The 12,332-nt window shown below is 36.8% G+C and overlaps 1 protein-coding gene across 2 annotated transcripts in view; it reads left to right on the forward strand.

Moving 5' to 3' along the window:
• Positions 1-12,108, forward strand: part of KDM7A (lysine demethylase 7A) — a 69,299-nt gene extending 57,191 nt beyond the window's left edge. Inside the window, exons 16-20 of one of the 2 annotated variants that reach the window (XM_065640698.1) lie at positions 2,060-2,208; positions 2,355-2,560; positions 4,756-4,841; positions 5,967-6,243; positions 7,159-12,108. In XM_065640698.1, the coding sequence (XP_065496770.1) occupies positions 2,060-2,208; positions 2,355-2,560; positions 4,756-4,841; positions 5,967-6,243; positions 7,159-7,253 (813 nt within the window). In that variant the 3' untranslated portion in view covers positions 7,254-12,108. The remainder of the gene's footprint in view (positions 1-2,059; positions 2,209-2,354; positions 2,561-4,755; positions 4,842-5,966; positions 6,244-7,158) is intronic. The other variant, XM_065640702.1, reaches the window with a different exon arrangement.
• The last annotated feature ends 224 nt before the right edge of the window (positions 12,109-12,332 follow it).

Here is a 12,332-nt window from a genome sequence, read left to right on the forward strand (position 1 = left end):
ACAATATTCCAGATGAGGTCTCACCAGGGCAGAGTAGAGGGGGAGGAGAAACTCTCTCGACCTACTAACCACCCCGCTTCTAATCCACCCCAGGATGCCATTGGCCTTCTTGGCCACAAGGGCACAGTGCTGGCTCATGGTCATCCTGCTGCCCACCAGGACCCCCAGGTCCCTCTCCCCTACACTGCTTTCTAACAGGTCATTCCCCAACTTATACTGGAACCTGGGGTCAGTCCTGCCCAGATGCAAGACTCTACACTTGCCCTCGTTATGTTTCATTAAATTGTTCCCCGCCCAACTCTCCAGCCTGTCCAGGTCTTGCTGGATGGCAGCACAGCCTCTGGTGTGTCAGCCACTCCTCCCAGGTTGGTGTCATCATCCAAGTCATTGATGAATATATTGAATCTTATAGGCCTTCTGTTTTATAAAAAAACTGAAGTGGCTAAATCCTGTTGAGGAAATAGACTATTGAGGACATAGACTGTTGAGGAAATAGACTATTTGAAATAAATGGGAATCCTCCATTTGAGGGTCTAGACTGTATTGATTTCCTTACAACTAAACAAAGTGTACACACACATACATGTGTACAGGTACGTATATTTACATGCATGTATTTTAATACAACTTTTAGTATTTAGAAGTGTGCGTATGTATATACAAATATTTTTATGATTTTTGCCCTTGCAAAATTGTATTCTGACTTATTAATTTCAATTTTAATTGGAGAGCAGTAAAATGGTGGAGTAATTACCTCACATTTTTGTTTTGTGTTTCTGGAAAGCTAGTGTTTTGGTCTAGATGTTGGAATAAGTGGTAGGAACCTTCATGATGTGGCTTGTTCTGGTTTCTTCAACTGCACTGCCAACAACTTTGGCTCAGCAGGTTTCCTTTTTTAAGACGTAGAATCAATGGTTATTCAAAAGGGGTGTATTTCTTCTTTGCAGGAGAATGTAGGCAGTTTTGGATGACTTTGTCATTGAGTGAAATGTTTTCTATTGCTGCCATTTACTCTCTTAGTTCCTTCTGTATTCTTCTGCTTCTTAATTTCTAATAGCGTCTAATGGAATAATTTTTCTGCATGTTTAAATTTGTCTTTTGTACTGATATATCCAAAATGAATTGTATCAGTAGCTCCTGTAAATTGTTTTTGCATTGCACCAAAGATCTTAACAAAACAAGATAATAGCTTTATTACTAACATTGAGTTGTATTTATAATTTAACTGCCTATTTGTGTCACAAGTGTCAAAGATTAATGAGCTGCTCTTGTGAATTAAGCCATTGTATGAAAACATCCCTTGGTGATACAATGCACTGCATTCACTCCAGTTCCATTTTTTATGATAGTGATAGTGGAGTCAGTCTTGAAGTATTATGATTCCTCCATGTTCTGATCTTCTACTTCAACACTTCTGTTGAATGTCATGTATATTCCTTGGCTTGAAAAAAAAATCGTGACATTCTCTGTACTTGTTGAAAATAGATGAGTCTGAATTACCACGATGGAAAATACCTGTTGTAGCCCTTGCTTCATGTAAAGGCATATTGACTCACATATGGTTGCTTCACCTTTGAGAAGCTCCTACCCATACAAGCTGTAATCCCAGCAGGAGCTGAAAAGCCCTTTCATTCAAGAAATGAGGCCATGCCACTGTGAGAGAGGCAACAGCTGCTGTGTTTCTGTTCCTGCTGTGTTCTGGATCCACCTGAAAACTTCTGTCACTCATTAGAAAGATGCAGCTGCTGAAAGTTAGCTTTTGTGAGAGCAGGAACCATAAACAATTACTCGGGGCAGGATATGTTTTGTTATATGTAATAGGCATCAATTCTGACTTCTGCTGGGAACCATACTTCCATATCTTTTCCTCTACTTTGAGTATTGAAGATAAGAATTATCAATGCTGTCTTTAAATACAGTGTGATAATTTGTGCATGGTTTATATTAAAAAGTTGGACCTGGAAGCCTTTGAATGTTTTTACTTAGAGTAAATTAAGGCAGTGTCTCTTATTTAGGAGGCAAGGTGACCTTTCTGTGTACTGTTTTTCTCTTGTTTCAGCAGAAGGATTCCTCCACAGAGGAGTCAGAAAGCTCAGGTGATGAAGAGAAGCAGGAAGTAACATCAAATTTCAAGGAGGAATCTAAGGTCAGGAGAGGCCTTTGTCAAAATACCCAGAAGCCATCCAGAAATGAAACTCCCGGTAAAAAGTAAGCATATTGTGGGCATTTTTTTATAAACTGTTAGACATTTTTGCATGTATTTATGGTTCTGCTTCATACCAATGTAAAAATCATTCCTTCAGAGAAATTTAGGTTTCTATTTCGAACTGCTTAATACTCTTTTATTTTTCTAGGGAATGTCCTACCTCGACAAGTACAGAAGAAGAAGCTATTCAGGGCATGCTTTCTATGGCAGGATTGCACTATACTACATGTTTACCAGGTCATACTCAAAGCACAGACTGCACAGATAAAAGAACCTCTCTTCAGGAACACAGAAGCTACCCCAGGAGTAGGCATAAAGACAGACAGCCATCTCAGAGCCACAAAACAATAGAAGGTAGGTATCTGAACTCATGACGCTGCTGCTCTCTGCTTCTGGACAATCTGCTCCAAATAAACACTCAGAATAACTCAGAATAAATTACATTTTTAGATTTGTAGTCAAGTTTTTAAGTAAATCAGACTGACATTTTTAAAAGTGTGGGGGTTTTTTCCTTTTTTTTTTTTTTCCTCACCCGTAAAAAAGTAAATGTTACTTCTGAAAACTAGGACAAACTTAGATTGAGAGGTCATCAGAATACGTCTTCTAAATATTGCCATCTAAAAGTTTTGTGTCATCTTTCCAGGACTGGCGAAGTCATGGCTAGATTGAAAGTATATTCTCCTTATTGAGAGTGTAATCTCCTCCAGAAAAGATCAACAGAAGCTTCATGGTTGCAGTATGCATGACATGTGTGTTACTTAGATATCCATAGAATCTGCTTGGTGATTTTTTCATGTGTCTTTAGAAGGCATATTTGGCTTTACTCCTGAAATTCTGCTGTGAATGCAGTGCATTAAAGGAGATTCTAATCTTGAAGAGGAGAATTCAGAGATAATTTGTTTTGTCAGTGACATTTTGATGTGTGTGGAAAACAGATGTGTTAAATGCATTTTGGGAATGACAGACAGCAGAACATTAACACTAATCCCCTCAAAGGAATCAAAATCGCTTCTTGGAACAGAGAGAAAGAGAGTCATTATGTTTGAAAATTCTTTGCTTGAGATGGAAATGGAAGAGGATTATAGCTTTGCTGATGTGAAACAAATAGAAGCCCACCAACAAATAGGGTGCTAATTCAAAGAACTACTAGTATGTTGATTTTTGTTTACATTGATAACAGGAAAGCCTAATATGTCATTGGCTGTGTTCTGGTAATTGAAGCTGTATGTCCTTAAAACCCAACAACCAACCAAATAAATAAATAACACCACCATCACCACCAAAAAACCCTAACCAGCAAACCACACAGACACATAGAGTGCCTTTCCGTTTTTGTAACTTTATGAAAAACATAATACCCAGGTTTCTAAATTGTGGTGGGTTGACTCAGGGCAACAGATAAGCACCTACACCACAGCCAGTTATTCTCTCCCCTCACCCTTTAGGAAGGGAGAGAGAATAGAAAGAGCAAAAGTGAGAAGATTCATGGGTTGACAAAAAGATGATTTAGTAAGTGAAGGAAAGAGGAAAAGAAACAAGTAGTGCAAAGGCAATCACCACCTTCTGCAAGCAGACTGACGCTCAGCCAGTCTCTGAGCAATGACTCTGCCTTGGAAGACCACCTTTCCCCTCAGCCTCTTCCCCTATGCCCATTTTTATTGCCAAGCATGATGTTATATGCCATGGAATATCCCTTTGGCCAATGCAGGTCAGCTCTCTGCTTACCCCTAGCCTACTTACTGCAGGGGGCAGAGTGGGAAAGGAGAAGGCTGTGACACTGTGAAAGCACTTCTCAGCACCAGCCAGAACTTTGAGTTATAACAGTTTTAGCCACAAATCTAAAGTGTAGCACCACATGGACTGTTAGGAAAAAATTCTGGTCCAGACAGACCCAGTATACCTGTCAGACTCCACGGGTAAAGATGAAACTGTCCTTCTTACCTAGCAGGTTTTGCAAAATTTTTCAGTCTCTCCAAATTCAAATTGAATTGGTGTCTTAGGATACCCTCAATTTTACAAGTTAACTGTATTGTAAGTATGTTTTCAATGACGACACTTATTCTGTAGGCCTATCAGCATAGATCTTCCATATGTTGTACCTGAATAGCACATCAGTGCTTAGAAACAAGACAGTTAATAATATTTGAAAATTAAATGGCCATCTTTGTATGAACTCCTCATGATACAAAGCCATGGTAGAAAACTGTAGCATAACAAAGAGAGTAACCTGTCTTCAACATCAGTACCTTCAAATTTGAATGGTTATATTAATATTTTTCTGACCTTCCTTATATGGATCTTATATGGACCTTATATGACCCATCCTTATATGGATCTTTAATTAGGTGTATTTATACTGTGAGGTTGTTTTCCTAATTTAGAGTGTAGTGCCAAGCAGCTCTGACAACTTTTAATTTTGTTCGTAGGAAATATTTTCCATTGTATTTTCATTTTTTGTTGTTTTAATTTTAAAGTCATTAAAATGTAAAATTAACTTTGTATTCCTAGTAATTGATTTTAAAATTGAAGCTTATTGAACTTCTCTTTAGGTAGGTCAGTGAAGGAAGAGGAAAGAGACTTGGGGACTTCAGCATGGGCTAGACACCTGAATGAAGCTTCCAGGATTACCCCTCAGGTGAAGCAAAACTTAAAACATTTTGAGAACATTTTTATGAAAAAAAGAGATCATGAAGTTGTAAATACAAAAAGCATGGTGGACAGGTCTTTCCATACTGCATATCTGATAATAGGTACTTCTGGTGCTGGTAACTGAATATTATATTTTTGTAATTATTTTTTTCCCCACTGTTGTTTGCTTGTTTGTTTGTTTTCCTTTCAAACTCTCTTTTGTCATAGTGGCTAGTATTAAAATGCTGAGGGCAGTACCTTTAAAAATAAAAAATACTTCATTAAAAAGTGTGATTTTACATTCAGCGTAACTGGAGAAGCACTGTATTTTTTAGTCATCGTTATTCTCAGAGCATCAGAATAAGTGGAACCTGGTGGTAGAACTTATAGTAAAGATACTTGCTTAAGAAATTGGTACTGCCAAACTGGTACAGCCTTTCAAAAGCCAGCAGGTAGGAATATTTTTGTTTTCTGATGCCCAGGTGGAATCCAGCAAGCGATATATAAATGAAAGGTTGTGTCTCTTACACTCTGAACTTTTTTGGTCTTTCTAAACTTGTCTCTGTTAGAAGTATTAAAACAGTTAAACAATGAAATTGAACAATTAAAGTTACAAAATAACAGCGTGATTTAATAGCTGTTTTTTAACTTCATGCTTTGTAGGTGTGTGGGGGTTTTTTTGTAAGAGTATCTTAACTACGTGATACTCCTTACAGTTTGTAATTCTCAGTTTAGCATTTCTTCTGTCATCAGCTGAATATTGAAAACAAATTGCCTGTTTAACTAGGCAGTAGTTGTGGTATGGCTTGCGATAGTGGCCAGTTTAATCAAGAACAATTGCATTTGTTTTGATCAATGCACACTAAAACCAAAAAGTAGAGAAATTGAGTACACTGGTATGTGTAATGTATAGCACTGCCTTTAAGTGCATTTGGAAAAGCTTGCACAGGGATACTATATTTTATCTTATTTTTAAGAGGTATCTATACTAAAAGAAGTGATGGTGTCATGAAATGGTCAGACACTGGTGGAACTATCTTTTTCAAAGATCCAGTAGTATAATGTGAAAAAATGGAGTGAACTTGTGGCTAGAAGGTGTTAACTTCTACTTTTTTTCTTATTTCCATTCTAGGATACAAGTAAAACTCACAAATATATCAAGAAAGAGGCTGCATCAGAAGCCAATCATAAGGTTCAGGAGAACAGAAGTATAGTCCACAACAACGGCCTGAGTTTTCAGCATAGCAAGTATACACGGGACTCCAGTCTAACTCAAGGAGAGTGTCGGCTGAGTGATGGCAGCCTTAGCCCTGACACGCCGTATGGTGAAACATCCTTGTCTGTACCGCTTCATCCAACAAAGAGGCCAGCATCAAATCCACCTCCTATCAGCAACCAGGCGACAAAAGGTAATGTTTATCTCTCTGGTCCTCTTGCCAGAGTGGGGGAAAAAAAAAACCTAGAAAAAGGAGCTTGTAAGCATCAAAAAGCACTTTCAAATGCAGAAACTGAAAGAAGGGCAGACTTAGACCTTGAGGAAAAAATACAAAATAGGCATCCTGTGGACACTCCAATTATGGCACAGAATGTGTGGAGGCACAATTAAGAGAGATCTAACTGGGTCCATGGCCAGATTAAACTTTCATAGTTAACACTGCACCTCTGCACGTGTTGTTGTGCATTTGTTACAGGGAACGGAACCACAACGCTACTCTGAAACACTAGCATGAATCATATTTGTTATTGAAGTGAAGGTTGAAAAGCTGCAACATTTCAAAAAACAGTCTGATGATCGTACTGTTTAGTTTTTAGTTTCTAGTTTGTTTTCTAAACTTTACTCACTGGAATAACTTACTTGAGCAAAATTCAGGAAGCTCTGGTTAGGTTCTTCCCCACCACACCCACTGGTCTTCCCTGGACTGGAAATGTTTGTAAATAATATAATCACTTTATTTCTGATAATACTAACAAGAGTTTAGGGAAAACAATTCCTGGATTTTTTTACAATTCTGATTCCCTGTTTGTTTGCTCCCAAACAGAAAAATGAGGAGTGTTTGGTGTGGTTTTGGTTTTTTGTTTGGTTGTTGTGTGGTTTTTTTGTTTGTTTGTTTGTTTTAAACAGATTCAGATGAAAATTTTAGAATCATAGAATCATTTCAGTTGGAAGAGACCCTCAGGATCATCAAGTCCAACCATAACCTACCTCTAGCACTAAACCATGTCCCTTGCCTGCTTCATATTGAAAGCCGGGTTTCATCTTAGTTCTACAATGATAAAAATGTATTCTGAAATTCCTGATTGAAGTACTTGATTTCATTTTTCAGGCAAACGTCCAAAGAAAGGAATGGCAACAGCTAAACAGCGCCTCGGGAAGATCTTGAAGCTGAACCGGAATGGCCATGCACGCTTCTTTGTTTAACGTAGCTGCTACTTCTACTACTGCTGTCTTTCCTACACAGACCAGTATTGAGGGCAACAGAGCCTGGAGCTGCTGTTGTTCCTCTGCTTGAAGCAGACTTGCATGTACCATATAAAACACTGCCTGATGAACAAAAACGAGAAAGGAAAAAAAAAAAAGAAAAAAGAAAAAAAAATTACAAAAAAAAAACCCAACCCAATGCTGCATTTTCACTGTGCCACACCTGCTCAGCAATAACCATATGGGAATAGGGAAATCTTCAGAGAGACATGGACTGTGAGAAATAGTCTCTCATCAGGGCTTGAATATCATTTGTTGCTGGTAGATTCTGACCTAATTAATGAGGGGAAGATGATGAAGGTGGTTTATCAATAATTTATTTCTGATAGATTTTGACAACTTTTAAATTCATTTTAAAAAACTATTTATTTGGAAGATTTTTTTTGCGGGGGTTATTAATTTAGATTTAAGAATGTGAAAGTTTTTAATTGTTTTGATAATGTATGTTTGGTGCAGTGGAGAGCCACATTAATTGTGATTAGTCTGGACTCCTAAATTTGATATTCAGGTTATAGTCTTAAATAGGGGTGAGATGCATTATTAATTATTTTTTAAATTAAGGCATATGGAATCTTATTTTTTTTCCTGCTTTTTGTAAGCTATTGGCTGGGCTTCTGTTGACTTGCAAGTTGCATATTCTCTGCCAGCTTGATTATTTTTCGATCTGTCCTCTTTTATACAGATTTATTTATTTGATGGACTGGAAGAGACTCCTAAAAACAGAAGAATTGTCTTTTGTCAGTCCAGTAGCTAACTTGTTACAAACTGCACCCCTTTCCTCCAAATTGGAGTGCATACTTTTCCTCCTGGTGATCTTTCTGTGATGATTTTCTTGTGTAAAAAGGCTTCCTGAAATTGTATATGTACAAGTTATTTAAAAGTTGGTACACCAAGGAGGGAAACCTAATATATATTTTGGAGGAATGGGGTCATCAGTTAAGATAAATGTTTCTTCAGAACAGTTACTCTGAAATAAGTCATAAGATACACATTGCCATCTTAAGATTTGGCATATTACTTAATGTAGCATGGAAGAAGCATTGAAATATTATTATTGTACTTCAGACACGTTTTACCGAAGAGTCAGGAAGGCAGGAGAATGTGTGTTGCTTTCAAATCTGGGAGAGAGCCAATTAAAAGTCTTAACTGGTGCGTATATAAGCATTAAGTAGCTTACTGGTATCAGAATGATCATTTGTGTCAGGCTTCATACAGAGCTGATAGCAAATGCCGATTCTGAATTATTGTAAATAATTTTGATTTAAAATTTGTATTTTTCTGTAATATAAAACTAAATATTTAACTTCTGGGGGATGAGGTTGAAGGCAAAAAGGGGAATACTTTTACTTGATTCTGGAAAAAGGGCATTTTGAAGGGTCCAGCCAAAATGAAAACATTAATATGCTAGTGACAACAATTGTTGGTTGTTAGGTTTTTTTTTTTTGGTTGCTAAGAGTAAAAATACTCAGGCATAGCTATCCAAATCATTGAATTGATTTAACTTTCCATACCAGTTTTTCCTTCCTCCATATTCTATACTGGAATAGTTTTATCTTCTTGTGGTTTAAAAACAAATTCAGTTGGACTTTCCAGAATATTTTTGCAGACTTATTTTTATCTAGGCTGGGTTATCAATGCCTTTACAAATTTATGGAAATAGTTCTGAATTTCAGGTGTCTTTGATTGCTGCAGGGTCAAAACTATTTAGCACTGTTATCCTGTTTCTAAATTGAGAAACATCAAAACATAGTACAACTGCAGATCAGTCAGGTAGCTTTCATGGCTTCCTCTGGAGCTTGAAAATTATAACTTACGAGTGGCTTTTGCAGCCCTACTTTTACTTTATATTGACTTCATTGTTTTGTGTGTATATGGGAGAATATTTTTAACCTTTTCTTGTTTGCTAATTACAGTTTCACAAAAGCATTTTTTCAGTATTTTTATTTTATTTTTTTTAATTTAATGTAAGCTATCAACCTCATTCAGACTATTGGGAATCGAGGTAACAAAGGATTTCTAAAAAGCAGAAGATAAGCTAAGAGGTACTCTACAGGTGCTGAAAGTGACTATAAGTACTTGCTGTTCTCAGGTGTTATGTTTTCCAGATGGAAATAGTTAAAAGAGAATATTTTAAGTATCTTTTAATATATTCTCACCAAAGTAAGTCAAAGAAATAAACTATGTTGTCAATATTAGTTAAAATTATATACCCACTTGAATACTCTCTGTGCTTAAGCTTGAGCAAATGGATTAATGCCTCCCAGGTTTTGGAAACTATTTTAGCTTTAGCATATTGAACCAAACAGTTTCCTTCTTGCTGGCTGTATAATTTTTAAGAATAGAAAATTACAGTTTTAAGGCAGCAGTTGGATTCAGAGCAGAATGAAGAATGAACTCTCTCCTTGAAGGCAGATTTTTGAGAACACTTATCCAAAATAGAAGTATGCCAGAATAGAATCTGGAGTAAGGAATTTTAAAAGATGGAGAATGCTTTCTTGTACATGTGACTGGCTTGTACAATGTCTCTTTTCTGACCATCCATATTATTTATCCATATTTTACTATTGGAACACAGATGTGGCTGGACCCATATATGTATTATTTCTTCTTGGTTTTATTCTTTCTTTACTCTGCTTTCTACCTTTATTTTCAAAGTGGCTCTCCACTGTCATGAATTTATGTAATAGTCTCTTCATAGGCCGTCAACAGGCAGAGGTTCGTTCCCATTTTCTTCAGATATCCATGCTTCCAGCAGAAGTTAATTCTGATGTTCCACCTCAGAACAAGTAATTTGAAAGAAGTTACCATAATAAGCAGTATTTAAAAACAAAAGCAAAAAAAAAAAAAGAAAAAAGAAAAAAAGGGAAAAAAGTCTTCTGGTAGCTCATGAAGAGGATGTGGTGACCTCACTTGTTTTGTGTACTTGTATGTAGGGATATTTTTATTGTGTTCTAGATGAAAACACTATTGCACCAATCTTTCAGTAGATGGACTGAACCTTGTGTTGTTGTAGTGGAGAAAAAAACCCCTATTTTTTTCCTTGCTGTCTCACTTGGGGTAGAAGAGGGGAAGGAGGGGGGAACGCTGACTGGACGGCAAAGAGAATTTTTGCCTACTGTGCTAACTTGTTTTCAAGGATGATCTTTTTTGAAAAGTCAGATAAGTTGGATTTGGCGTAAGACTTTTTTTAATTGTAGACAGAACAATAGGGGATTTCCCATTCTCTAAGTTCTCACATTCCTGCAACTGAAAAAAAAAAAAAAAAAAAAAAAGAAACAAACATGAAAATGGAAAGACCACCTAGAAACCATATCAAAGACTCTTCCAGCAACTTTCCCTTTTCTTCTCCTACTATACTTGCTAATAAACCCTGGCTACAAGGTAGCCTTTGTCGACCTCTAAGGTAGATTACCTATGCAACCTATAATACTCTACATGAATCCATTCTTAAAGACAATTTTGAAAGGGGTAGATGTTGAGAGTTAAAATTATTGCTTTCTGATCACATGGGGGATTTTGGGAGGTTTTTGTTTTTTTGGTGGTTGAAGTGCTTGTGTTACCTTTAGTAGAGACGTAAGAGAGCACAGTGTCATGATCACATTTTAGAAACTTCAACTTTCCCTAGGCTTTGCTATAATATATGGCATGAGCTACCTTTGTTCACAATGCCATGAAGTTGTAAATGTTGAAAATTTTTGCAGGGTTTTCGAGTCAGAGCTGATGTGAAACTTGCCTACCCCATTTCTGGTAATTGTGGAGACTAAGCAGAACCGAAGCTAGAATGACTGGTACTACAAGCCTGAAACTACTAGTGCTCTGTTCAGACCCCACACTCCCACCTTTCCCTTCACACTCCCACTATGACCCCCAAATCTAGTGTCTTTCCAGAGTTTCATTCACATAATACTTCCAGACCATTAAAAGCTGTTTGTAGCTCTGGGATTGAGTGAGCCCAGAGCTACTCTTTCACAGAAGAAATATAAATGGAACCAAGGGCCTTACTATTTGTGGTTAAACAAGATTAAAAGCTGCAACATCCATTTTTCCCAAAAATAAAAAAAACCAAAACAAACCACCAACATAAAACAGCCTCGTTTACCCACTTTGTGGGAGCGTATGTGTGATAAATCATGCAGTGGATGGGAAACATAAGTAGCACTGATAAGGAAATGCGCGCTCTTCATAAGCTGCATTTCTATTTGGAAAACAAAACAAAACCTTTTTCTACTTTTAATATAAATTAAGCCATAAGAGTTTCATGCTGTGGGAAGGGAATGAAAGGGATCGTTTGAAGAGATTATATTGATATGTATTGTCACATCTGCTGGGAAATGTCTATTGCTGCCAATGCTTTGGTGACTTTTTTTAAAAAAAAAACACATGGAATTTGAAAAAAAAAAAAAAGGGGGGGGGGGCTAGTTCTTGGCTATATTTGCTAGTTTTGTAGTAATGTTTTGCTGGCCCATGTGTCTTTTCCTCTCCTTTTTCTACTCTCATAGTCTAATTTCTATCTTTCCTTCTAATATCTCTGAAAATATTAGCTTGTCTGCTCAGTAGGGGTCGGTGTATGTGTGTCTTCCTTTTTACAGAAACGCACTACTGTGTTAAGTACTTGGCTGGGAAATGGGATGCTGCAGCTTTAAGAGCATTTTTTTCAATTCATAACAGTATTTCCCATCCTCTTTTGCCTGCAGGCAGGGAAAGTGTGTGTACAGTATTTATTTTGTTTCAATTTTACTTTAAATTTGTAAGTTTCTATAAGTAGTTCACATTGATTATTCTAGGGGAGGACAAGTGGCTTTGTTTAAATTTGTATTTGATATTCATAGTTTCCACTTTCTGTACCTTAAAATACTGAAATTAAAAAATTGTATTGCTTATGTTTTGATTTTAGCACTCTAAAGTGTTTAATTTCTTCAGACATCTGTTCACTTGTTTCAGTGTAAATACGGAAAACTGTACAGAATTTCATGAGGAGAAAAATACTTTTCTAGGTCCAATCGCTGTACCCTTGTCACA

Source organism: Caloenas nicobarica, chromosome 1, assembly GCF_036013445.1.
Source record: "Caloenas nicobarica isolate bCalNic1 chromosome 1, bCalNic1.hap1, whole genome shotgun sequence".
Classification (NCBI taxonomy): Eukaryota; Metazoa; Chordata; class Aves; order Columbiformes; family Columbidae; genus Caloenas; species Caloenas nicobarica.